This window comes from Astyanax mexicanus, chromosome 15, assembly GCF_023375975.1.
Source record: "Astyanax mexicanus isolate ESR-SI-001 chromosome 15, AstMex3_surface, whole genome shotgun sequence".
NCBI classification, from domain to species: Eukaryota; Metazoa; Chordata; class Actinopteri; order Characiformes; family Acestrorhamphidae; genus Astyanax; species Astyanax mexicanus.
In genome coordinates this window covers 8,761,562-8,789,449 of record NC_064422.1, presented here as the reverse complement: position 1 = coordinate 8,789,449, position 27,888 = coordinate 8,761,562, and the positions used below count along the sequence as shown (strand labels likewise).

General features: G+C 37.4%; 2 protein-coding genes across 3 annotated transcripts; both read right to left on the bottom strand.

Annotated features, from left to right (window-relative positions):
• Window positions 1-328: 328 nt before the first annotated feature.
• On the bottom strand, window positions 329-14,016 carry vstm4b (V-set and transmembrane domain containing 4b). Its single transcript, XM_007233572.4, has 8 exons — window positions 13,863-14,016; window positions 9,444-9,842; window positions 3,242-3,295; window positions 2,425-2,532; window positions 2,296-2,329; window positions 2,016-2,137; window positions 1,831-1,895; window positions 329-803 (listed from the first exon to the last, which is right to left on the bottom strand). The coding sequence occupies exons 1-8, from the start codon at window positions 13,912-13,914 to the stop codon at window positions 678-680; spliced, it is 960 nt and encodes a 319-aa protein (XP_007233634.3). The 5' UTR covers window positions 13,915-14,016; the 3' UTR covers window positions 329-677.
• A 2,412-nt stretch (window positions 14,017-16,428) lies between these two features.
• On the bottom strand, window positions 16,429-23,493 carry tmem273 (transmembrane protein 273). 2 transcript variants are annotated; one of them, XM_022669421.2, is made up of 5 exons: window positions 23,345-23,493; window positions 19,036-19,089; window positions 17,870-17,986; window positions 17,750-17,783; window positions 16,429-16,471 (listed from the first exon to the last, which is right to left on the bottom strand). In XM_022669421.2, the coding sequence occupies exons 1-5, from the start codon at window positions 23,403-23,405 to the stop codon at window positions 16,441-16,443; spliced, it is 297 nt and encodes a 98-aa protein (XP_022525142.1). In that variant the 5' UTR covers window positions 23,406-23,493; the 3' UTR covers window positions 16,429-16,440. The 2 variants fall into 2 exon arrangements, with proteins under 2 accessions (XP_022525142.1, XP_022525143.1); XM_022669422.2 differs by having other exon boundaries at window positions 17,870-17,980.
• Window positions 23,494-27,888: the final 4,395 nt, after the last annotated feature.

The window sequence follows — 27,888 nt, the reverse complement described above, 5'->3', positions numbered from 1 at the left end:
AGGCTTTTAAGGCTGTGTAGACTAAAAAAAGATTTGGGTTAAACCAGTTTGCTTGCTAGCTTCAATGGCTGCAGCAAACTGGCAACCTCCAGGTTGGAATTAGTGTTGGGAAATGAGCAGCAGGTGGAGTCAGAGAACACGCAACACAGATTTCCCTACTACAGAGTTGTAGTAAGAAAATACTGGCTGCAGCTCTGCTGACAAGAGATGACAGCGCTTGAACTTTTCCTTAATATCTGGTTAAGGAAAATTCTGAGCATTTTTTCATTTATTACTAAAAATATAATCCTAAATAGTCTTTTAACCGTATAATTGACAGATTGTCTCATTGACAGTTTGGCCGTTTCCTTTATTGTTGTGGAATGTTCTGACACCTCAAAGAGCAGGAATGTGACATGAATTCATACCCTCTGTATGAATGTTAAATTTACAAGAGTCAAAACCAAAGAAATATATGGTATTTAGCTTAGATTCCAATAGCAGAGATATACAGTGGAATGTGTGAAAGTGACAAAATAAAGGAAACAAAAAGCTATGTACAAAAATGTATACTTCGTAAAAAAAACACACGTATAAAACACTGTATACATTTACACTGGGTTAGAAAACTGTAACAGACATTACAATGGATACAATGTATTATAAATAACAAAATTCCTCAGTAAAATGGCTCAGCCCTACATCATTCTCTCCTCAAAGAGGATTTGGGCGTAAACGGTTCCTGTCTTTGATGCTTTGGTGTCTGGCAGTGGCTTCACCAGTTCAAGCTCAGCATACGTCAGGCTCTCCTCTGCAATCTTGGGCTGTGGGGTTAAAGAGGACACAGATTATTCAGATTAAAGAGTGTAGAAATCATAAAGTCCTTGATAATTTATATCAGCCCCAGTTCTGGAGTGCTTCGCTTGGGGGGGCAGTAGTACATAAGGGGTGGGCATGTTGATATTCATATTTTTAAAGCCAGAGCTGATGATAATATACATTATAGGGTTTCCTACAGTGTATTTTTATTGAATGAAATATTCATAAAATACATGCAAGGGAGTATCAGGTTAAATCCATGTTAGGAGAGATTATCTCATTGCACAAGAAAATGCGTTTTTGTGATTGGTTCAGAGATTTTTTTCAGAGATAAAAAAAAAATAGTCTTTGCTCACATTGCGCTTGGGGTGCAATGGGGTGTTTATTCTCTTAGAAGTTTTGGACGAGAAGGCTTGGTTTAGAGTCTCCACTCTATCTATCTAAAGATGTTCTATCAGGTTGAGATCAGGACAGTCAAGTTCTTACACAACAAACTCACTTACTTATCCAGGAAGGGGCTGTCAACAGACAATTCTTGAAAAGTCTGGAGCATAAAATTGTCCAAAATCTCTTGTTTTGAAGCATTGAGGGTTCCTTTTACTGGAACTAAGGAGCCAAGCACATAATCCTCCATCTACCAAACTTTACACTTGGCACATTGAAATCAGACAAGTACTGTTCAAAATGATGATCTCATGCTCCCTGAACCCTGAACTCTTTCACAATTCCAGCCTCATGAATCCTGACATTGTCATCTTGGAATATGCCCGTGCCATCAGGGAAGAACAAACCCATTGATGGAATAACCTGGTCTATATTCAGTATATTCAGGTAGTCAGCTGACCTCATTCTTTCAGCACATACCTAGACCTGCAGACCAACTGCAGCATCAACCCCACATCATTTACTTACTTACATCCAGGTGCTGACTTTTTTTTGGCATGGCAGTGTAAATACAACATAAATGACCTGTTTGAGAATCATCATCTTCATTTAAATAGCAAACACGTGTATGAATCTCAAGAAACTTACCAAAATGATCTTTCTGGGCTGAGGTTTTAAAAGTTTTGGCTTCCGCAGTTTGTCTGCAATGGGTGCTGGGAATCGATACAAGAGTGCACTTATCAGACAGTGTTACAGAGTACATTTATTACATTTATGCTCACAAATATGAGGCAAGACCGATACACTGAAACAACAGTGCACCAGAGCTTTACCTTTAGCGGGGATCTCCGGCGGCACCTCCTCCTGTTCTACTGCTTTCTTCTTCTTGTACTTCCTCTGTTTCTTAGGTAGAGCAGGAGACAAGCTGACCACGCTAGTGACCGTCTCCCCAGAACTGGACAAGACACAGACAGATATGATGAGTTCAGATCAGCTGTATGTGTACAGAGCCATGTGCCAAAGCAGCTTTAACCCTAATGAGCCAACACTGTCTGGAAATCCAATGGAAAACCTGTAGATTTTAAGCCAATTTCTTTTATAAATTGAACTCACCTGTTCTGAGGACTCTTGACCAAATGATAATTTTCTGCCGAAGATAAAAAGAAGTCAGAAAAAAGAGTCAGAAATAAGAACTGAGGAGAATGTAATGCATGCGTTCACTCAGTAATCAAATTCTTTTACCTTTTAAATGCCTCTTCTTCTGCAGGTACTGGCAGCTTACGGCCACAGTAAACATACACATGCAGAGCAGCCCCACACTGCAGATCAGCACCGCACACAGGTACACGTCTGCAACACAGCAACACACACCAAACAGTCTTCAGTTCAGACACTTCATTCAGGAGAGCACAGCAAATATAGCTTCCAAACATGGTGGATGTAGTTTTATCAAAAACTCACAGTGACAGCTAACAAGGTCAAATTACAGCTTTTAAACATGGTGGAGGTAGTTTTATTATCTATATCTCACAGTGTGAGTTAGCTAGAATACAGTACAGCTTCCAAATATTGTTTAGGTAGTTGCATCAACAACTCACAGTGAGAGCTAATGAGGCTAACGTACAGCTTCCAAACATATTGGAGGTAGTCAGTGCTGGGTTTCCCAAAAGTATTTCAGCATAAAAAGCACTTTTTTCTACCAGTTAGGACAATCATAACACTAAGACATTGTTAAGCCAGTACTGTGACCTGATGTTCTCTATAACTGGGTCCTCCACCAAGCGGTTGGCAGCACCGTTGTACATAACCACAGCAGTTATACTCTGCAGTCTCAGTGTTGTACGGTTTAGACTAAACCGTCTGCAGTGTATGCTGTGGGAAGATCGAGTGGGAAGTAGTTTATTTTCTTGGGTTGTTTTTTAACTTAAATCTGGAATAAAATCTGCCCTTCCTTCCTTCCCTTCTTCCTTTTCTCCACCTCCACAGCTGGAGCAGCTATTGTAGCACCTCCTCCGGAGCAGTTTTGGACAACACGGGTCAACGCAGCTTTGCGGCTTACCTTCAAACAGACTCCACAGTCCCTCCTTGGCGCTGGTGTCTGGGAGGACGTGCACTGCGAAAGAGGAAGAAGAAGAAGAAGAGGATGAAGAAGTGCACACTCATCACTGTGGCTCTCTTGCCGGGGGTAATTGCACGGTGCGCCGGGTTTAAAAAAGGGTAATTATAGGGGAGGTAACATGTGGGATGACAGCACGAAGGCTACCCCTTTCTCTGGATGTTCTCCATTCTTGGCCAGCGGCTGGTGGTGGCTGACACCCACTGTGACGCCCTGAAATACCCACAACCACCGGCAGCAGCTGACGACAGTGAGACTAGCCTGGCTTGTAGACGGTGAGACTTCGCCAGAAGTACTGCTGACTGTGACAGCTCTGCTGAGTGTCCACCAGCCTGACCCAAGACCTTCAAACCTCCTAGAGACACCATTGCAAAGTCAAATTCCGCATGGACTATAAAGTTCTTCTGTTAATGTATAAAGCCCTACATGGGCTCATCACCTGAGTATTTGCGAGACCTCATCTCCTGTTATGAACCATCATGATTACTTAGATCTCAGGGTGCTTGTTTCTTAGGAGTTCCTAAAATTGAGAGGAGCTCTGCAGGAGGAAGAGCTTTCTCTTATAAAGCTCCCCAACTCTGGAATAATCTCCCCAAATATGTTCGGGACTCAGACACTGTCTCAATCTTTAAGTCTAGACTGAAAACTTACTTGTTTAGTTTAGCTTTTGGTAATTAATGTTTTTTTTACTTTAGATAAGGCTGCTGATCCAGGAGTTCATGGACGTAGGGAATTGTGGTAAACTGAGATGCTGGTGCTGTTGTTCTCCCACTGCACACGGTCACTCAGGTTTGTGGACGGTGGAGTGGGTGGATGCCGGTGTTTCAGGGAGCCTCCATGTCTATGTTACCTTCTGGCTCTCTCCCTTTAGTTAGGCTGTTATATTCAGATCTGCTGGAGTCATTAGATAGTTTTACATTAGTTTTACATAAATCCACTTAAAACTAATTCCATCTCTCTGCCTTCCTCTGAGTTGCCCACCTGTCTGACCCGATACAGATGGATGTTGGACCCTCAGGCTCTCATGTCTCCTGTCCGGCCAGACTGATAGAAGTTCCTGAAGTCAGCTCTTCCCCATCACCAACAACAGATCAGCTGTTCATTATTCATCGTACTCTCCACTACTGATTACATCCAAGCTTTAAAAATAAAGTTCTTGTGCTTGAAGACAAACCAGCAATAATGAGCCTTATTTGTTTGGGATGCTCTAAAAAAATGCTCTACGGCTCTGGTTAATCTATTTCAAACTCCTATAAAAGTTTACAGTAATTGTAAACTATCTGTAGAAATTGCTGCAGTAAACCACATGCCACATTCAGTTCTGTACATTCCTATTCACGAGCTGCTTAATAATCTACTGACTTCCGTGGTCTAATTCAAGCGTGGCAGAGCTGGAGATTGAACAGAGGGTTTCTTATGTTGAGTCACACAAATCACTTTAGACAAAGAGTCCCAGATAAAAGTGGTGGGCCGCAGATTTCGTGCTTTATGAAGGCTGTAAAAGGGGTAGATGGTTCTGCAGCAGACAGAGCTGCCCGAGTTGTTTCTGAAGACACAGAGCAAGACTCTCAAACCATGCCATCAATGCTGCAGCTGCGTGCACTGAGGCGTCTTTGACTGCACCACTTTTTTCACCAGAACTATTCTCTAATGGAACAAACGCAGCTGTGGAAAACATGGTCTAATGACTCGGTGTTAGCATTTTTACTCAACCAACAAAAACTACACACTGCACAAACAGATACAGGTTCCAACAAGGGTTCTTTGTGCAGTGGCACTGAAGTGGTTCCCAGAAGAACCTTTCAACGAATAGTTCACCATAGAACCCTTTTATACAGAATATGTATAAAAAGTGACTCATAATGTCACATTTATTAAGAGAAAATTTAAGTGGATGAGCATGGCAACTGATGGATATAGATGAGCATAGGTGGGTAATGGATGGATATAGATGGGTATAGATGGGTATGGATGGATATAGATGGGCATAGATGGGTATGGATGGATATAGATGGGCATAGATGGGTATGGATGAGTACAGATGGGTGGAGAATGTGAGGGTATAGGTATAGTACTGGTACTGACTACATGGAGTGGTATAGGTATGGACTGTTATGAGTATTGGGTGTTGATAATGGATTAGTATAGGCAACAATTGTTATGTGTATAGAATGGTATGCTTATAGATGGGTATTGATTGGTGTAGCCTGTTTGGGTATGGGTGTGGATTGTATGGTTATGGGTATAGATCAATAGTGTTAGAGGGTATGGATTAATATGGTGTGTATTAATATGAATATGGATTAGTGTTGGTATGGATATGTATACATAAGGGTATAAATATGGGCATGGATGAGTAACATTTGGACTGTGTGTGAATATTAAGTGGTAGAGGGTATGGATTGTATGGGTATAGGTATAGATAGGTATGGGTTGGTAGGGTTTGACCGTTAAGGGAATGGGCATGAATTGGTATTGGTATAAATTCTATAGATTGGTATGATTATATATTGGTAGAGGGTATAGATTGTATGGGTATGAGTATTGATTGGTATGGGTATAGACTGGTATAGTATACTGTACATTGTCAGGGTATAGTATGATTTCTTATGGGTATAGACTGCTTGGGTATGAATAGTAAGGGTATAAATTAGTATGGGTACGGATTGATTTGGGTGTAGATTGGCATGGGTATTATTATAGATCGGCATGGGTCTGGATTGGTAAATCCACTATATAATATCACTATGAGCAAGAATAATGACTAGGAATAAATACATATAACCATATAAAATGTCAGATGTTTTAGCCACGTTTAGGGTAATTTTACACCATATGAAGATCTCATATTCATCCCTCCTGAAGCCAATTTAAATGTCAGTGGCTGTATCTCCTGACAAGGTTTTTATGGAGCTCCTCCCTGCAGCACGTTGTTCTCCTTCCCACAAATGTTGTTGGTATTCCCTCCTTGCTCTGAGCTACTGTGTACTTAAACCTGACCACATCCTCTGCAGCACAGCCCAATCTCTCAGAACAATCCTAACAGCTCCCCATTCAGTTTACTGTCAGGAGAAGCTCTGATCACAGTACACGAGTTCATGGTGTTGAAGGTTTTGTTTCGGTGGTCATCTTAAGCTGTTTCAGGACTATGTGTATAGATGAGCATTGGTATAGACATGGATATGTGTATAAATATGGGTAGGTATAAACTGGCATGGCTATATACTGGTACATATAGGTATAGATGTGACAGGATATGGATGGTATGGGTGGGTATTGATATAAATTGAAGTGGAATGAGTATTCATTGGTATGAGTATAGATTGGTATTAATATGAATTGGTATTGCTTTAAAGTGGTATGAGCATGTATATATGGGTATGAGTATGGATTGGTATTGATATAAATTGCTATGAAGTGGTTTGGTTATGGATGAGTGTGGGTATGGATTAGTATTGGTATGTTCAGGCTTGGAAAGGATATAGATTATTGTGGGTGTGTATTGATTTGTTACCATATGGGTGTGGGTATAGATAGGTATGGGTATATGGATTGGTATGGGTATAGATTGATATGGGTATGGATTGGTATGGTTCTAGACCATATGGGTATGGGTATAGATTGGTAGAGGGTATAGATTGTATGGTTACCATTATGGATTGGTATGGGTTTAGACTGATATCAGTATTGAATGGTACTGGTATTGACTGAATTATTATTGGAATGCTTGACATGAGTGTGGATTGTATGGATTGGATTTTGCTATTTATAGGTTTATGTTTAAGTAAAATGAACATTTTTGTTTTATTCTATAAACTATGGACAACATTTCTCCCAAATTCCAAATTAAAATATTGTCATTTATTTGCAGAAAATGAGAAATGGCTGAAATAACAAAAAAGATGCAGAGCTTTCCGACCTTAAATAATGCAAAGAAAACAAGTTCATATTCATAAAGTTTTAAGAGTTTTAAGAGTTCAGAAGTCAATATTTGGTAGAATAACCCTGGTTTTTAATCACAGTTTTCGTCATGCATCTTGGAATCATGTTCTCCTCCAACAGTCTTACACACTGCTTTTGGATAACTTTTAAAGTGCAAAAATTCCAGCAGTTCAGCTTGTTGGTTCGATGGCTTGTGATCACCCATCATCCTCTTGATTGTATTCCAGACGTTTTCAATTTGGTAAAATCAAAGAAACTCTTTTTTAATTAAGTCTTTTAACTGAAGTGTCTAAACAAAATTATAACTTATTTTAAAATCTGTTTTTTAATGGATCATCTCAACTCATGATGCCAGTGTATTTTCAGTATTGGAACAAAAAGTCATATAACGTATTCTGTATTCAGCACACAGAGGGAGGATGAGTTATGACCTCAGTCAGTTTCCACTGGAAAACAGCAGTGATAAGGTTTTAATAGCTGCAGGGATTATAAACCAGGCCTATTCCAAGTCGTCCTCCCTCATAGGGAATGATAGTGGAGTGAAAGGAGGCGTTTGAATGTGATACCAGATCTGTGACTCGTCTGGAATACAGCGTTTAAGAATCCAGACAGTTTTACCTCAGATTTCAACACTCTAGACTCTGCACTGGCGGCCAGATGGCTGATCTACCAGATCTACCAGTGTGGGAGCTCTGGTGCCACTGTCGTTCTGGCCTCTGGGTGTCTGTCTGTCTGTCTGTCTGTCTGTATGTCTGTGTGGAGGGAAACTCCAGTCTGAAGCCAGTATCAATAGTGTTTAGCTGTACGGAGGCCAGCGGTCCCTCTGTTCTCTCCTCCCTGTAAACAGCCTCACTGAATTCTCACTGCCAACGGCTATAGACCCCGACTCTCACAGCAACTTTCCACAGTATTATAGCTGAGAAAACTAATGTGGAAAAATGACTTTCTACTGAAGATTTATTGAGACAGTATTTTTCACGACAAAATTAAGTTTAGAAGTTAACTATATCTGGTTAACTGGTGAGAAAAAAAGGTAAATCTAATTTGTATTATTTACAGATGAATATTTATTTCATATTTCTGGATCATTTAGCTTATTTTCTTTACCAAATATAAAGCAAAAAAAAAATAAAATCTGAGAAATAATTTTGCTTTAATCTTTTCCTTTGTGTTTGTTAAGAAAAAAAAATACAGTTCATTTGGATTTTTCAAGACATAATGAAGCAATTCTCAAGACTAAATTATTACAGCAATACAGAATTAATTTAATTAATTTTTGCAGTAATTTATAACATGATCAAAATGTATCATCAGATATTAAAGAAACATGCTGAGTCTAAGCACTGGCATCTCTTGTCAGCGGAGCTTTAGCCAGTATTTTCTTATTAGAACTGTGCGGTATGTCACAGATATCTGTGGGGGTTGTGTCCTCTGAATCTGCCCAACACCAATCTCCCAGTCCCATTTCCACACCTGGGGTTGCCAGGTATAGAACACAACAGCACGCAAACGAGGTGCTGAAACCATGGAAACAGGCGAGCTGGCTATTTTTATGCTTAACAGGTAATCACTGAGCTTCAGTAAGGTTTGCTAACCATACATAGCTGTGTAATTACTATGTAATCACCACCACTAGTAGTAGTAGTAGTAGTTGTAGTAATATTATAACAGTACATAGTCAATGATCAGCTACAAAGTAAGACTCGACAAGCAGGTGGGGCAGAAAACTTTTCCAAACGTTTCCAGTGCTTGAAAATCAGACTTCTGTAGCCACTTCACACATTCGATTGTTCTTTTAAGTTGCAATTTTCAACAATAAATTATTTATTTTCCCTAATGAATGCAGATAATTTAACCTTTCTTAAGAAAAATAATGGAGGTAATTTAGCTTATTTTTTAAGATGTAATAGAGCTCAATGTACATTTGTTTAAGAATAAAAGCAGCTAACTTGTATTGTACTATAAAAAAATAATGTAATTAATTTGCATTTTAATTTGTATTTTAAGAAATAATGCAGATTTACTGCAACAGAACAAATGACCTCCAAACATTTAGTAAAGAAAGTCTAGAAACAAGTAAATCTCGAATAAATAGCATTTTCAGAATGAAATGTTACATTTTTTAGATACATATTAGAGTATTTCCCTTGCCATAATACATATAGTATATTTGTGGGGGGGCGTACGGTAAGGTTTGGCTTACCTTTGAGTTCTGTTGCTGCGGTGGAGTTGGTGGAGGCCTTCCAGCGCTCGCGGTGCTTCTTAAACTCCTGGACTCTGCAGCTGTAGAGGCCTCTGTCAGTGCTGGTGATGTTGATGATGAGGAGGTTGTAGATCTTCCCTTGTTTGACCACAGTCAGCTTCATCTTGGGCGTGGGGAAGCTCTTGGTGTAGTTTCCGTAGAACTTGGCCTTCCTCATGTTCACTTTGGCCACGAGGTGCTCGTCGCCCCCCCATGCCGGCTGGAACATCCAGCGCACCACGGGAAGGCTGTCTGACTTGCGGCGCTGGCTCACCTGGCAGGACAGCGTGACGTTCTCGCCCTCGCCGGCCACCGTGAACGGAGACGGAGTGACCGTGACGTTGATGGCTCTGCATACATCTGGAGATAGAGGAGGATAAAGATAGTGATGGCCCTATTGATGCTTAAATGACATTTAAACAACATTAAACTGCATGTCTTATTAAATGCAATTGAACTAAATTGTTAAAAGTAAATGAATCTCTATTGAATGTAACCTTACAACATCCAACTCTAACCCAAACTCAAACTGATGCAGCATTGCCGAGTAGCATCACAGCACACTAACGCTCGGAGGAAAGTGCAGCAAATCGGTTCTGATACATCAGCTCACAGACGCAGCCTTGTGCTGATCCACATCACCCTAAGAGTGATGAGGGGAGAGAGCGCCATCTACTGTACCCACCCAGAGAGAGCAAGACAAATTGTACTCTCTCAGGGCTCCTGCAGCTGATGGCAAGCTGCATGAGCAGGATTCGAACTAGAGATCTCCCGATCATAGTGGTTTAGTCCTTGGACCACTCATATTTAGGTTTCTTAAAAAAAAATAAATAAATAAATACACTGGACACATACAAGTATTTAGAATGGTTTAGATGTTGTGGCCAGGGGTTCAAGCAGACCCAAGACCAATAACTTAAATTGTAATGAAAAAAAATAAAAAAAGCAAAAAATACACAAATATAATCTTGGGATTGCTTGTTTTAGGTGCATTCTTAAAGACTTTATTATAATAGATTTTACATGGGCTGTGGAATCCAACATTTTATATTAATAAAGACAGTAATTGGTCATTAATTTAATGAAAGTAAGTTATTTCTCTTTAATCCTTTTAGTCTTTGGGTTTCTGCTAAATAATAAAAATAATGCAAAGAAAACAAGTTCATATTAATAAAGTTTTAAGAGTTCAGAAATCAATATTTGGTGGAATAACCCAGGTTTTAATCACAGGTTTTTTCATGCATCTTGGCATCATGTTCTCCTCCACCAGTCTGCTTTTGGATAACTTTATGCCTTTACAAAAAATCTAAATTGGTTTGTTGGCTTGTGATCAACCATCTTCCTCTTAATTAATTATATTCTAGAGGTTTTAAATTTGGTAAAATCCAAGAAACACATTATTTTTAAGATTTTTTTTTTCTAGAGCTGTTTTATGACTTATGGATAGTAAATTCATTGGCTACTCTTGTGTTGACCAAAGTCTCCATTTACCATCACTGTCAAGAAATCTGCATCTGATTTTTCTACATTAAATCACAATTTCAGAAGAAAAGGAGTTTGGAAAATCTGTGGATATCACTTGATAGATCTGTCCCCTAAAAGGTTAATGCATCAAAAAAGTGACATTTTCCAGAGCTAGCTGCCTGCTGCTGATCTACTTAATGAACTCTTTTTGGCAGCCCATCTGGAGGCCGTTATTTGGGCGGATTCAGACTCAGGTCAGACTTGTAAATAAATAAAGCGAGAGTGACTTAACTGCCTTTATTAAAACTGTGCGTCTCTGTTGTCTAATATAAGCCTTTTCAGGCTTCAACATCTGGTTTTCTTGCTTTGGCTTTCCACAGACAGTAAGCATTTATAAAGTATTTATAAAGAGCAAATAAACATGCTGTCCAGAGGTGCAGTGAGGGACCATAGAGTTATTCCATATATAGCAACAGCTAAGGCCTATTGTGGCAGCGTATACATATATATATATATATATATATATATATATATATATATATATATATATATATATATATACATATGTGTATATACATACAGTATATATATAGAGAGAGAGATATTCTTGACTTCGGCTCCAGAATGGGAGCTGTGTTGTGGTATATACAGAGTATTCTCGTGAGGGAGGAGCCAAAAACCACAACATACTCTCTGTTTCTCTCTCTCTCTCTCTCTCTCTGTCTCTCTTTCTCTCTTTTAAAAAGGGGAAAAGAAGCCAAACAAAGAAAGAAAACTGTTGATTTGTGTTTTTATATGTTTTGTTCCGGTTACCATCCTACAGCATTAAGAAAAACATGTTCCTGGATGAGAAACCATTGTAATCTCAATTCAAATCTGGTGACTGAGTGGTTATTCCTCTGTATTCCTCCTAATTCTCCTTAATTCATCTTAATTCCAATCTGCATCTTTTAACCATTGGACCCCCTTTCCTACATCCTACTCTCTGCCTCTCCGGCTTTCCCTTTTCTTTCTTTCTCTCTCTCTCTCTCTCTCTCTCTCTCTCTCTCTCTCTCTCTCTCTCTCTTTCTATTATAAAAAGAGGAAAAGAAGCCCAACAAAGAAAGAAAACTGTTGATTTGTGTCTTTTTTGTATATTTTGTTCTGATTATGATCCTACAGCATTAAAAAAAATATGTTCCTGGATGGGAAACCATTGGAATCTCAATTCAAATGGGGTCATTAATTGGTTATTCCTCTTAATTCTTCCAAATTATCCTTAATTTATCTTAATTCCAATCCGCACCTTTTAACCATTTGACCCCCTTTCCTACATTCTACAGTTCTGGCTCTTTCATAATATTTTTTTCACCATTAAACACCCACAGAATGGGAGCTGTGTTGTGGTATATACAGTATTCTTGTGAGGGAAGAGCCAAAAAAAAAAAAAAACATATTCTCTGCCTCTCTCTCTCTCTCTCTCTCTCTCTCTCTCTCTCTCTCTCTCTCTCTCTCTCTCTCTTTCTTTTAAAAAGAGGAAATAAAGCCAAACAAAGAAAGAAAACTGTTGATTTGTGTCTTTTTTGTATATTTGTTCTGGTTATGATCCTATAGCATCAAGAAAAACATGTTCCTGAATGGGAAACCATTGGAATCTCAATTCAACTCATTCCTCTTAATTCTTCTTAATTCCAATCTGCACCTTTTAACCATTTGACCCCCTTTCCTCCATCCTACAGTTCTGGTACATTCTATATGATATTTTCCATCCTTAAACACATATTTAATGCCCATAAACTTATTGCTCAAGGATGCATAGGCTATAGGATCATTAAATACATCATCACAAAGTTCTCTCCAGCATTTTTCCTTATATACACTTATGCTCATGCATCATGCTCATACTTCGGCTCCAGAATGGGAGCTGTGTTGTGGTATATACAGTATTCTAGTGAGGGAGGAGCCAGAAAACCACAACATACTCTCTGCCTCTCTCTCTCTCTCTCTCTCTATCTTTCTCTCTCTTTTAAAAAGGGGAAAAGAAGCCAAACAAGGAAAGAAAACTGTTGATTTGTGTCTTTTTTGTATATTTTGTTCTGGTTACGATCCTACAGCATTAAAAGAAACATGTTCCTGAATCTCGATTGAAATATGGTTATGGTTAATTCTTCTTAATTTTCCTTAATTCGTCTTAACTCCAATCTGCACCTTTTAACCATTTGATGCCCTTTCCTCCTTCCTACAGTTCTGGCACATTTTATATGATATTTTCCATCCTTAAACACCAATTTAATGCTTATAAACTAATTTCTAGGATGCATAGGCTATAGGATCATTAAACACATCATCACAAAGTTCTCTCCAGCATTTTTCCTTTACATACACTTATGCATTTACATCATGCTCATACTGTTGTGGAATATACAGTATTCTTATGAGGGAGGAGCCAAAAACCACAACATACTCTCTCTCTCTCTCTCTCTCTCTCTCTCTCTCTCTCTTTCTCCCTCTCTCTTTCTTTAAAAAGGGGAAAAGAAGTCAAACAAAGAAAGAAAACTGTTGATTTGTGTCTTTTTTTGTATATTTTGTTCTGGTAACGATCCTACAGCATTAAGAGAAACATGTTCCTGGATGGGAAACCATTGGAATCTCAATTCAAATGTGGTCAATACGTGTTTTTTACTCCTTATTACTCTAAATACTTCTTAATTCCAATCTGCTCCTTTTAACAATTTGACCCCCTTTCCTCCATCCTACAGTTCTGGCACATTCTATATAGAATCTTCCATAATTAAACACCAATTTAATGCTTATAAACTAATTTCAAATATGCATAGGCTATAGGATTATTACAATCATCATCACAAAGTACTCCAGCATTTTTCCTTATATACACTTATGCTCATATTGGACATTATGAGAACAGAACAGGCTTACCTCCGAGGAGAACACTAGTCAGGAAAACTGTTACCACTGCAGAGATCTTCATTCCCCAGACCTTCAGACTCCATAAACCCCTCAGTTAAATCTGTCTCCACAGAAAGGCGCCCCTCTCTCTCCCTCTCTCTCTTTCTCACTCTCTTTCTTTCCTTCCCCCCTCTCTTTCTTTCCTCCACCACGAAACCCGAGACGGGGCTTGCCCTGTTTCCCTTCAGCAGACTCCCTCCTCGCTCCTCCTCACACCCACACACATGCTCTCCTGCACTGCTCTGAAGACGTTATCCATATACATAAAACTTTATCCATCACTTTCTGCTACAGTGCACTGAATAATCTGCTTTTATTATTCACATCCATCCTGAAAAAAAGATAAACACACTCTCAGGTAAAGTGACAAACATTGATGACCTGGAGGCATATAACAAAAAATAATCACATTAATTACAGGCTCTGTTGCTAAGAAATGAAAGCATAGCGTAAGTGTTGCTATACACACTAAGAAATGTAAGTACAGATTTGTACTTTAAAGGGTACAAAAAAGTACCTTTCAGTGAAAGTCCTTTTTTTACCCATTTTTTTTTTGTTCCAGTAAAGATTCTAAAAATTATAAACATTATCATCAATAAATATGGCTCAAAAACTTGATGATCCAAAATTGTCTGGCTTTCAAATAAAAAATGTGCAATTAAAATATATCTTGTTCATTAGTGCAGTGATACAGAATACTGAATGTACCCTTTGGCTGCAGGTTAAATGGTACAAATATGTACTTATTGCTGTTAAAAATTACTTTGTACTTCAGAGGGAACAAATCTGACCCTGTAAAGACCAATATTGTACCTTTGAGGGTACAATTATGAAGACTGTACCTTTGAGTACAAAAAAGTCTCATATCGTACCTCTGTTTTTTAGAGTGAATGCTACATCACCTAATTACCAATCAGCTGCTCATTTTCTTCCTTTAAATAACATTCATTCAGTACCTTACCTCTGCTGCCTTTTAGATGCCCATGGCTGGGTCTCCTCACCTCCTTCCTTACTGCCACCAGGTTGGCTCCTCCCTGTCTTCCATGTAAAAAAAGATCTACAGACTCCAGACATATCAAGACCTGGGCTGATAACGAGGCCTGTGTATCTCTTTTGTTATTTCATCCATTTCTCATTTTCTGCAGATAAATGCTCTAAATGACAATATTTTTTTTTATTTCTCCAATTTAGGAGAAATGTTGTCTGTAGTTTATAGTAAACAAATAAAACAACAATGTTCATTTTACTCAAACATTTACCTATAAATAGCAAAATCAGAGAAACTGATTCAGAAACTGATTTACAGGCTCATGTCTCGAGACCTCGCCCCCGATTTAGATCTTCAGCCTGCAGCATTAACTTTCTTATAAATCTCAAAATTTAGGAGGCCAGACTTGGCAGCTCATCCCAGTTGGAGTAACAGACCTATGTTTGCTGATGGCAGAGAGCAGACTGCCCTCTTCTGGACAAACTGTGCCCGTACATAAGATAAGGATAAGATAAGCATTCAACCACAACCACAGTGTTTCCCACCCTTAACTCACTATCAGTGTGTATTCTTGTTAACCACAGCTCTTCCCTTTGGGGGATTCCTTTTTTTTGTACTTCTTATTGCTGTTACCTCTATAAACTGTTGTTTATGCAAGAGAGTTTGTGGGTGTAATGTGAAATAAACCAATCAGCGGGTCAAATCAATTGCCATTACCTTTAAGAGCCAGGTATGCTCTGACTTTGGCACGTTCGTATCTTAACAGCGCAGCACTTTTGCGCGTCTCATCAGAGAATACTGACCTTATTTTATTCTTTATTCTGTTCAGTGTTGAGTTCAAAGCTGGATTTGCACCATGCGTTGTGTCTGTGTGCGCTCCTGCATGGGTAAAATAGGATTGCTGATAGGCGGCTGAATGTTAACTGTTGTCAGGGTTTTATTCGGTCAGTAGCGCAGTGGTGTATTTTCTGCCACCAAGATAGAAACAAGCCAGAAATGTACCTGAACATACATCACTTCCAGGCCACCACACACATCAGTGTAGATTTATTATTTTCCTAAACTAAATTTAGCTATTTTAATGGGGTTGGTTGCAAGGCGTAAGAATAGACTGTTGACAGGGTGTGAGATAGCAACAAGCATCGTGACACACCTTGTACTGACAGGGCCCTATATGTTCCTAGTATGCTAAATGTAAACAGTTTAGCATAACATATTTTATAGAAGCATCTCTTGTTATCTGTTGATATAACAATGGATAAACAGTGGATAATTTATAAGTACATTCATTTAATTTTGATTATATTTATTTACATTTTACACAACGTGTCCCAACATGACATCAAAAGGTCTATGTCAAGAATCTTTCAGTCACATTGAACATTACTGCTATGTATTTGACAGTTTACTGTATGAAGAAATGAAAGAAAATAATTAACATAATACAAAAAATTCTCTTTTTTAAAGTTGCGTTCCTCCGGTTTCCAGCAGAACTGGCTCATCAGAATAAAAGCGAAAGATAGGCACACAGAACAGCTGGAAATGTAGGTTCTGCATCTATCAGGAGATCCTGCTGTCCATTTCAGTGACTCTATAATTGCAGGAGAGAAGAAGTTGTTAGTAAATTTATATTACAGTGGCGTAAAAAAGTATTTGCCCCGTATATATATATATATATATATATATATATATATATGAAAAGTTTGGGCACCCCTATTAATCTCAATCATTTTTAGTTTTAGTGTCATTTTGTGTCACTGTGCATCGGTCAACAATACAGCGCACTTTGCACAAGGAGAAGCTGTAAGGGAGTGTGATGCGAAAGAAGCCATTTCTGCAAGCACGCCACAAACAGAGTCGCCTGAGGTATGCAAAAGCAAAAGCACACCTCAGGCAAAAGCACACCTTTGTTGCGTGCTTGCAGAAATGGCTTCTTTCGCATCACTCCACTACCATACAGCTTCTCCTTGTGCAAAGTGAGCTGTATTGTTGACAGATGCACAGTGACACCATCTGCAGCAAGATGATGCTGCAGCTCTTTGGAGGTGGTCTGTGGATTGTCCTTGACTGTTCTCACCATTCTTCTTCTCTGCCTGTCTGATATTTTTCTTGGCCTGCCACTTCTGGGCTTAACAAGAACTGTCCCTGTGGTCTTCCATTTCCTTACTATGTTCCTCACAGTGGAAACTGACAGGTTAAATCTCTGAGACCACTTTTTGTATCCTTCCCCTGAACAACTATGTTGAACAATCTTTGTTTTAGATCATTTGAGAGTTGTTTTGATGAGCCCATGATGCCACTCTTCAGAGGAGATTCAAATAGGAGAACAACTTGCAATTGGCCACCTTAAATACCTTTTCCCATGATTGGATACACCTGGCTATGAAGTTCAAAGCTCAATGAGGTTACCAAACCAATTTTGTGCTTCAGTAAGTCAGTAAAAAGTAGTTAGGAGTATTCAAATCAATAAAATGATAAGGGTGCCCATACTTTTGCACCGGTCAAATTTTGGTTTAATGCATATTGCACATTTTCTGTTAGTACAATAAACCTCATTTCAATCCTGAAATATTACTGTGTCCATCAGTTATTAGATATATCAAACTGAAATGGCTGTTGCAAACACCCAAATATTTAGAAATAAAAATGATTAAGATTAAAAGCGGTGCCCAAACTTTTTCATATGACTGTATTTACTCAGGTTATCTTTGTCTGATAATAAAGTTTCTTGATAATCTAAAAATGAAAGTATGACAACAAAGCAAAAACAAAATAAATCTGTAAATACACGCTTTTTTCACGCTACTATATTTTGAATGAACTTTAGGAAAATTGTATAATAATAATATTAATATGTAATGCTAGATACCTGTACTGTAGAGATGGTCTTCTGAATGAGTCCTCTGTAAAGTAAGGAATTAGTAGGTTATGTAGGAGCAGTGGTACAGAAATTAAATATGGTGTTTGTGGTGTGAAAATATAATTTTACCCGATGGCTCATTGTCGAGCATGTGACGTTTAATCATGCAGACCTTCACTGCGATGAAGCACGCTGCGAAGATCAGTCCGATCCCAGCTCCTATCAGTGCGTATTTCACTTCTGAGGCTCAGGGGAACAGGTCAAGAAATGCATGAGCAACTTTGTGAAAGAATGCAGAGTATTCTGGACAACTAATGTATGTCTAACAGACATAAATTCAACATACAGGGGTTGGACAATAAAACTGAAACACCTGTCATTTTAGTGTGGGAGGTTTCATGGCTAAATTGGAGCAGCCTGGTGGCCAATCTTCATTAATTGCACATTACACCAGTAAGAGCAGAGTGTGAAGGTTCAATTATCAGAGTAAGAGCACAGTTCTGCTCAAAATATTGCAATGCACACAACATTATGAGTGACATACCAGAGTTCAAAAGAGGACAAATTGTTGGTGCACGTCTTGCTGGAGCATCTGTGACCAAGACAGCAAGTCTTTGTGATGCATCAAGAGCCACCGTATCCAGGGTAATGTCAGCATAAAACCAAGATGGACCAACCACATCCAACAGGATTAACTGTGGACGCTGTAAGAGGAAGCTGTCTGAAAGAGATTTCCGGGTGCTAACTTGGATTGTATCCAAAAAACATAAAACCACGGCTGATCAAATCACGGCAGAATTCAATGTGCACCTCAACTCTCCTGTTTCCACCAGAACTGTCCATCACCACAATAAATTATTGTGGTCTAAAACCAGGTGTTTCCGTTTCATTGTCCAACCCCTGTAGAATACCATACTTTTGCTGTCCATTGAAAAACAAATCTCTCTGTTTTTGTGGATTTTTAGTTTACTACACAATTTGAACACCCATGTGAACTGTCTCTTACACTGTGTGAAAATGTTTTGATGAATGGACCAAAAAAATATATATTCTTCAAAATGACCTAAAATAAACTGTTTTTACACTGTCTTCCATTGAAAGTAAGAAGGTTTTATCTCTCTCCTGTAAAATTTAGTTCTCATCGACTGTTTGACAGTCAAATTGTGCTCAAATCCTGATTAGGAATCAATTATCTAATGCAATGATACATGGCAGCTATCTCAGAGAATCCCACTATTACCGTGGAATCTGAGGTTCTAGATTTTGGTGAAAAGTTTTCTAGATGTTCCTCTTACCTGGTTCATCACTGGACGAGTTTCCGTCTCCTCTTACCTGCTTCAACAGCGTATCTGTAACAACATCATCACTCAGAATTATTCACCATCTTCACTTTAACACATACACTTGGCATACGCTTGGCAATGTGAGCATAGTGACGCAGAGTGGAAATTGAACCCCAATCTCCCATGTGATGATGTGGTAGCGCAGGTAGTGGTGTTATCCACTGCGCCACACCAACACTACAGCTGTTTGTTAAATGCCTGTGTCAGTGATCAGATTATTTTCCATGATGAGAAAGGATGGGGGGCATCTTTGATTACATTATGATAGCTCTTCCAACAAGGCAGCAGATTCATTGATATAGATTATACCACACTAATTTCCGACCCTGCAATGTGATTGGCTGAGAGGCATTTTATGATAGTGATATTATTAGCTGGTAATGCACTGTAACTGAAGCACTCCATGTATTATAACCAAATGCGATGTCATTATAAACTACTGGGAGCCCCTGGATCCCATAGAGACACATGTCTTCAATAGGCGGCGCAGGCAAAGACGTGGTCCCACAAATAAATAAACCCAGCAATTCGAAAAGTACACATTATTACACACTTTATCAGCCACCAATATCAGGTTAAGAGTTGTCACTATTAAAATATAAGCTTAATATTATATATTTTCATGTAAATATAGGGTATTTTAAGCTGCATGAAAGGTGGAATCTTGTAATTCCGCAGCTCTAGCCGCTTGGGGGGGGGGGGGGGGTGGTTGGGGTGGGGGTGGTGGTGGGGTGGGGGGGTGAGCTGAAGTAAACTAAACTTTAATTCTTAAAAAAAAAAAACTACTTTCTTTCAAAGTCAAATGAGCACTGGACTTTAATCTCCACAGATTTATCTCCTCAAAATTGCTTATTTATTATTATATATGTAGTTTTGTTCTGTTATTTGTTTGACTTAGTTTTGGTTCCTCCCAAGGTTTCTTCCTCTTAGTGTGAGTTTTTTTTCCCCTGATACTGTTGCCTCTATCACTGTGGTACTTATTCATAAGAGCCATAATTCACATATCATATCAACCCCCAGAACCTACTAATCTAACCAGCACAGCATTATCCATCTGTTATCAATCATCAGCCATTAATTTAGCTTGGAAAACAGTTAGCGTCGCCAGTTAGCCTTTTGCTATATATAACTGGGTAAAACACAATTTTAGGCCTTATGACAAAAGTCCCCAGGCCAGATCCTATTAAATAAAATACGTCCAGTTTTATTTTTTATATTATTACTGTAAATAAACTTTTTAAATAAAAATATGATCAAATATGATCATCTAAATTATGTTAATATTTGCATGTTAATTTTCTCACTTTTAAACATTTTAATCAGGGCTGGAACATTATTATTACAGAGCAACATATTTTAACTATTAGATACATCTTAGAGTGTCCAATAAGACTGCATTAATTAACATTATTTACAATAGAATATTTCAAATAATTATTAATTGACACTAGTCAAGACATTTTTAATATTTACGATTTACGATTTTTAAAATGTCTCAATTCTCTATGTATTGTTCTTGTTGTTTAGTAATAACTTGGTAATAACCTAGTAATAATGTCTTAACTTGTATCAATTAATAATTATTTGAGACATTACTTAACTATTTATCAATGTTTATCACTTATGTCATAAGACCTGCTGTTTTTGACCTGTATTGTAGAGCTGTTTCACATCTATCACTTGAAAATCTGAAAACACACACTGCTGTTATACACCTCAACATGCAGAAACAGGAAGTGGCCTTATTTTCATGAAGCAGGAAATGAGGTGAGATTGCTGCTGATATGCTGTTCTACTCACGGTTCTGCTGCAGGTCCTGAAATGTCCCTAATTAGTCATAAATACTGGTAAAACTGCCTGATTTATTTTTCATAACAATTCAATTAAAATCAAATTATATTCTATATTCTATATACTTCAAACAATCTTCTATATTCCGTAAACTACAAAAAATATTTTAATATTCTATAAACTACAAACAATCTTTTATTTTTATGAACTACAAACAATCTTTTATATTCTATAACCTACAAACAATCTTTTATATTTTATCAACTGCAAACAATCTTTTATATTCTTTAAACTACAAATAATCTTCTATATTTTATAAACTACAAACAATCTTCTATATTCTATAAACTACAAATAATCTTCTATATTTTATAAACTACAAACAATCTCCTATATTTTATAAACTATACCATTAGTGTAGATTTATTCCTAAGGTATGTTGCTATTTTAATTGTGCGGTGAACAGCGTGAAAATTGACTGTTGACGAGGTGTAAAATAGCAATGAACATTCCAACGCACTTTGTGCATGGTGTATGATAGGGCCTTCAGATTCTTATGCTTACAAATTTTTCCTATTTTTTCTTTTAAGAAACATCACCTATACCTTAATCATTTGACAGATACCATTGAAAACAGATCATCAATGTTTTTCATCTAACCTGGCATTGGTTTTAATGTTATGGCTGATCAGTGTGCACAGTCTTTGAGGAGAACATTCAGAAACTGCTGCTTTTATTAAAACAAAAACAATCTTATATATTTATAAACTCCAAAAATGTCTACATTTTATAAACTACAAACCATCTAGGAATTAAAGGCATGAACTCATGTTTATTTGACACTTGTTTATGTTTTGTTTAGAGTTTTTTTCTGATATTTGAAGAACATTTTACCGGACAAACATTGTTTTAAACCAAATTGTTTTTATGCTTGTTAAGGTTCTACATAGAAACATTTCCTTTAATATTAAACCTTTAAATGAATCCTTTTTATGTATTTAGATTATAGGGAGAATATAAGAAACACACACAGTACCAAAAACACAAAGTTATCACAATGTTGTAAAGTTGTGTTTGTCATTTTTCAAAATCATATTATTAAGTAACAATGCTTTTTGGTCATAAAATTTCCATGATTTCAAAATGATCTGACAGTAGAACATATTTTTGCACATTTCAGAACTGTTACTACATTGTGGGCACCAAAACAATAGGTTGTCACAACACTCTCACACTGCAGCTTGTTTTTAACCCAAACGGTTTTAAACCCAAAAGATTCAGTTATGAATCTAATTTAAAAAAAAAGAAAAATTCTTTACAGCTTTTAAACTCCAGCACCAGTGCACAACCAGTCTTATCAACTCATAGTAGCGGTAATGCTAACACCTCTACTGCCTTAAACTTGTTTACTGAAGAGAAACTGAAACTAAAAAAAAAAATTCTTTGCATTTTCAGCAAAATATATTATTCTATTTTCCTAAAATTTAAGTTTAAGTTTAGCTCCATTTACTGCCATTCATTTTGGTCTCGCTAACAGGCTCCCTCTAGAGCTACAGAGCTAGGTTTTGAGTCGGTTCTGTATTTTGTGCTCTTTGTGCCCAAACAGGCTTTTAGAATGGATGATACGGACATGCCTTGCGCCTCGAGATTAATTAATTTTTCTACTGTTATCCAGGCTTAAAGTAGTTCCACACTTCAGTAGTAGAATCCGGAGAGCACTGACATTTAAAACCAGGCATTTATAACTTTAAACCTGCAGAAGAAGTGGTTAACGAGCACCTATAGGAAAGGACTCTGTTGTCTCTGTTGACTGTTGTCAGGGTTTTAATCAGTCAGTGGAGCTCCTGTGGTTTCCACCACCAAGATAGAAAGAAACACATCAGAAATGTACCTGAACACACCTCACTTCCAGACCACCACACCAGACCATCAGTGTAGATTTATTCCTAAGGTATGATGCTATTTTAATTGTGCGGGTGAAAAGCGTGAAAATTGACTGTTGACGAGGTGAAAAATAGCAATGAACATTGCGACGCACCTTGTGCATGGTGTACAATAGGGCCTTCAGATTCTTATGCTTGCCAATTTTTCCTATTTTTTTCTTTTAAGAAACATCACCTGTACCTTAATCATTTGACAGATACCATTGGAAACAGATCATCAATGTTTTTCATCTAACCTGGCATTGGTTTTAATGTTATGGCTGATCAGTGTGCACAGTCTTTGAGGAGAACATTCAGAAACTGCTGCTTTTATCAGATTTTGGTTCAGAATAATGATACTGAAAAATAATACATTCTGATTAAAGCAGCCCATTAAACTTAAATAAAATGTCCTGTGCTGGATTTGTAGTAAATTTGAGCAAAACATTAACTTACCAATATTTAATTTGAATAATTGCAAACTGATAGATTTGACTACAGCTCAGCTAAAAGCAATCAGAGCACAGGAGAAGCTAATCATGACTTACCCACAGTGAAGAGGAATATGAAGGCGCAGGGATGTCGTTTATGGTCGGGCGTGAGAGACATCTTTAGCTGTGTCTCTTGTTGGATTGTACTGATGATACCTGTCTTCAACCAAACATGCTGTCTTCAAGAAATGAAGCCATTTCCTGTTGTAGAGTAATGGTTTCAAGATTAGATCTGGAGATATCTTTAGTGTGTGTTGGTTGCGTTCGTTAGACACCACAGGGTAGTTGCATCAGTATAAACACTGCAGTGTTATTCAATCCAATACAGACTATATATATAAATATATAGCTTCTATAGAGTTGATTTCATCTTGTATCCTTGTTTTTACAGTTCTGTGCTTTTTGGAATTCAATCAACATTTAACAACATGATAAAGTTCCTGTTTAACTCCATAAATTGTTACACTAACATTGAAAAGGATGGTTAGGATGTTTTTTTTTTTGGTACAAAATACTAGATAAACCATCCAAGCTTACCCTATCCCAGTCTATTTCCTCATTGCATGGTAAACCAGCACTTACACAGTACAGGAAATGATAACTTGTTCTTATAGCCTACAACTCTGCAGCCAGGATGGATGGATGGATGGATGGATGGATGGATGGATGGATGGATGGATGGATGGATGGATGGATAGATAGATAGATAGATAGATAGATAGATAGATAGATAGATAGATAGATAGATAGATAGATAGATAGATACTTTATTGAATCCAGAGGGAAATTCTACTGTATATATGACATAAGACTGAATATCCAAGGGAATTTTGCACATTGATGGTGTGTTAGGGTTGGGGCCACAAATAAAATATGTTTTTTTTTTTTTTTTTTTTTGTGTAACATACTTGGAAATGTTAGCCAGACTTTACCTTATTTGTTTAGTTTGTCTCAGCTGTTCAATTTTGACTTTTACCCAAACAAAGTAAGTGCAAATCTTTGACAAATTTCTTGAGTAGATTCTATAGTTTGTTTTATTTTTGTCTAAAATTGGGTAACTTAATGTAGATAGAAAACCCTACTTGGGTTAAAAATACGTCTGTAGAAGTTGAAGTATCAACTCAAGTGTTTTACTCAAGTAAAAGTGTAAAAGTATGGTTTTGTTAAAATGTTAATGTTAATTTTCAATTACCATATGTACAGCTGAAACAGGGAGCCTAGTGCATCTATAGGATGCAACTATAGGACTCTGTAGTGTAGTCTAAGCTTTTGCCCTTAATATATTACTTTTATACTTTAATTCGTTTTGAAACCAGTACTTTTACACAAGAGTAAAAAGCTTGAGTTGATACTTAATAATCCTAGTATCTATACTTCTACCTACAGAGTAATGAATGTGAATACTTTTCACACCTGCTGATCAGTCTTGTATTGTGAACAGCACAACAAACCACCTGATGACTCAAAAAGTTGTATAGTGAAAATCAGGCATAAGGTGCTGATCTGTACGAAGAATCTACAGTTGGAGCTCCTTGGTGTTTTAAAGTGATGAAGTGTTGCAGCCTTGTGGTGTAAAGTAAGTAACTGTGAACTTGAACTTGATTTACAAATGAAATGTAAAAATTACTGATGATCAGTGATGGTTTGGAGAGACATGTCTGTCATCTGCTGGTGTTGATCCACTGTGTTCTATTATCAAGTCTAAAGTCAGTGCAGTTTTGTTTTCCCACAAAATCTTACAGCACTTTATGGTTCCCTCTGCTACTGACAACTTTTATGTAGATGCAGATTTCATTTTCCAGCAGGACTTGGCACACTGCCCACACTGCCAAAAGTACCAGTAATATTCTAATTTTCTGAGACACTGATTTTTGGGTTTTTATTGGCTGTAAGCCGTAATAATCATCAGCAATAAAATAAATAAACGCTTAAAATTGATCACTCTGTGTGTAATACATCTATATAATATATGAGTTCCACATTTTGAATTGAATTACTGAAATAAAGTAACTTTGATGTATTGATGATATACTATTTTGTTGAGATGCATCTGTATTTAATAAAAGCATCTGTTGTTAATATACTCAACTTGTGACTCCTAGAAAAATGACCTACTTTAAACAGTTTTGTATCTACACAGGTAAATGTGTAGATTTATAATTACAGTTACTGATTGGATACAGGTTCATTGTTAGACATAAGTAAATTATACCTTTATTTCTGAGAGTGTAGTGGTTGGTTGATACAGTGTTGCTAGGTGGTTTCAGAACAGGAAACCATGTAATTGTGTAGGACAGAGGTTGGGAACCACTGCTATTTAGAAGCATTGCCTGCGAGTAAAGAGTCGACGGCAGTTGAGAGGATCAGTTTCAGCATCTGATGGCCTGTATCACACAACTGTTGCTACATTTGTTTTGAAACACAAGCCAGTTCATGTGGGACACTCGATATGGGCTTCTACCCCCCATTACCCCTCAGTGAAGCGTGATGTGTTTATTCCCTGCTTGCACAATAATACTTTTAACAAGGTGTCATCATCAACTATCCACCGTGTTTTGAAACGCCTAATTTCAAGCATTTCCTTCTTCTGCTTCTGTGTTAAAGATTATGGTCATTACAGTACATATCAAAGGTTTATGAGTGTCATTTTGCATATTAAAAGTGAAGAAGGGCTTAATTATCTAAAGCTGTGGAACCAATTGTACAGTAGCTAGCTATGCTACCCTAACGTGACCTTAATACACAGGCAATGCAGTCCTATTTTGAGCTATTTACAGTATAATTAAAAATGAAATCTTGTGTGAAATGAGTGAAACATAGTAAAACATGACACTGAGTTCGAACATTTGTCAAATAGCTCACCTCTGTTCTCCCACAGCATTCCCAAATACAGCGCTTTTAGCCGATGCTCCCAACAGTTGTACAATACTAGCATCTTTTCCCTTTTTTGTACACAGTGACTTTGTTTTACATCATCATGCCTGGTTTAAATAAAATGCGGCGCTGAGAAGTTTGAAAATGTTTGAATCCCAGTCATGCAGCTTGCCATCATCTGCCAGAGCCCTGAGAGAGCACAATTAGCCTTAGATGGTGCTCTTCCCCCTCATCACTCTTTTAAAAGCTTTTAAAATATGTTTTTTTAAAGTTAAGAACCACAAACAAGGGCTTGATCCACTGTTGAAATTACTTATTGAAAGTCTACAAATAAAAATTACAGTAAATTACAGTAAATTACAAAGTACTTCCTAGGTACAGTCAGGATAAATGTAGCAGTAAAATAAGCTCAGTTAACTGAAAATGCATGACTGTATGATTCATATCATTCTAGGTACACTTGTACCAGAGAAAGTAGAAAGTGTAAGTGACAATTTTCTTCAGGAGAAGCAAAAAAAAAATCTCACTTCTCCTGTGATTTGCATTCAATATCCCCAAAATCAGGACATTATACATCGAGCAATGCTCTATCTATGGGTGGGATTTCTTCTTAATTTGTTCTCTGTGTTGAATATGAATAAAGATTTGCATTAATGCCAAAGCTGACTCCTAATACTATAATGTAACAAATTACCTGTTAAAATGACTGGAATATTAAGGGAGGTATATTTTTTTTTAATGCTTCACCAACATGATTTTATTAATGGTTTATACAGAACAAAACAGCATTGCAAACTTTCTGTTTGCTAGTTTAAATCATTACATTCTCAGCCAGGCTTAAGTCACACTTTGCAGTAAAGAAAATGGTAACTTGCTCTTCTAACCTACAACACTGCTTTGAGTTAGAAGTAGTTTTTACCAGCTTCATGCGTGATATAAAAAGTCTTACCATTTAAAAAAGAAGATTTTGAAGGGTGGAATGTATAAGAGAAGTCAAAGAAACACTGTATCTATTTATTTGCACACAGTGAGACTTCAGAATTTTAATCAGTCAATGGTAAGTTCCAGAACCAGACCTAATAAAAGAAAAAAACATGGCAGCCAGTGAATCGCTGAGGGAGCTCTGAAGCACACGTGCCTCAACACTAACAACTTGTGTATATTTTTGTATCAGGAAATGCTAGCTTGACTCTGACTTTTACTACTATAAAAAACTCCACTTACATGACCTTTGCCCAATTTGACCTTTGCCTGCTGCCAGTGTTTAGACCTTATGGGCCCAAGCACTGGGTTCACTATCCAGGCTTCTTGGGTGGTCTTCATATTAAGAGGCTATGGTGGAGGTTCACATTGGTGGAAATATACAGTTTATCTTAAATACAAAGATAAACAAAAGGGTATCAACCTATTTTACGTTTATTTAGGGAACGTAACTGTACCAAATTGTACTGTAGTCGTTAATTTTAATCACCATTGACCTCATGATACATTCTGACTTACTTTTAGTTCAGTTTCTAAAGATCACAAACATGCACAGTTTTTCTCTGAATTAGAGAACCTTTACAGGACCCCATTAGACCTTGTGGACCATGTTGTACCTTTGATGGTACATTGGCAACATTTGTACATTGGAGAACCATTAAACATTACCTTCATAGTACAATTCTTCTGGTAAATTACACTTAACCTGCTGAGACCCAGACTTTAGCTTGGTGTGCATTTTTTAT

Coding starts and splice junctions, on each gene's coding strand:
- vstm4b (XM_007233572.4), bottom strand. CDS start 13,914: ATGAAGATCTCTGCAGTGGTAACAGTTTTCCTGACTAGTGTTCTCCTC. Junction 9,843..13,862: donor GACTAGTGTTCTCCTCGGAG/GTAAGCCTGTTC, acceptor CTCTATCTCCAG/ATGTATGCAGAGCCATCAAC. Junction 2,533..3,241: donor ACTGTGGAGTCTGTTTGAAG/GTAAGCCGCAAA, acceptor GCTGTGTTGCAG/ACGTGTACCTGTGTGCGGTG.
- tmem273 (XM_022669421.2), bottom strand. CDS start 23,405: ATGTCTCTCACGCCCGACCATAAACGACATCCCTGCGCCTTCATATTC. Junction 17,987..19,035: donor CTCGTCCAGTGATGAACCAG/GTAAGAGGAACA, acceptor TGTTCCCCTGAG/CCTCAGAAGTGAAATACGCA. Junction 17,784..17,869: donor GCTCGACAATGAGCCATCGG/GTAAAATTATAT, acceptor CTTACTTTACAG/AGGACTCATTCAGAAGACCA.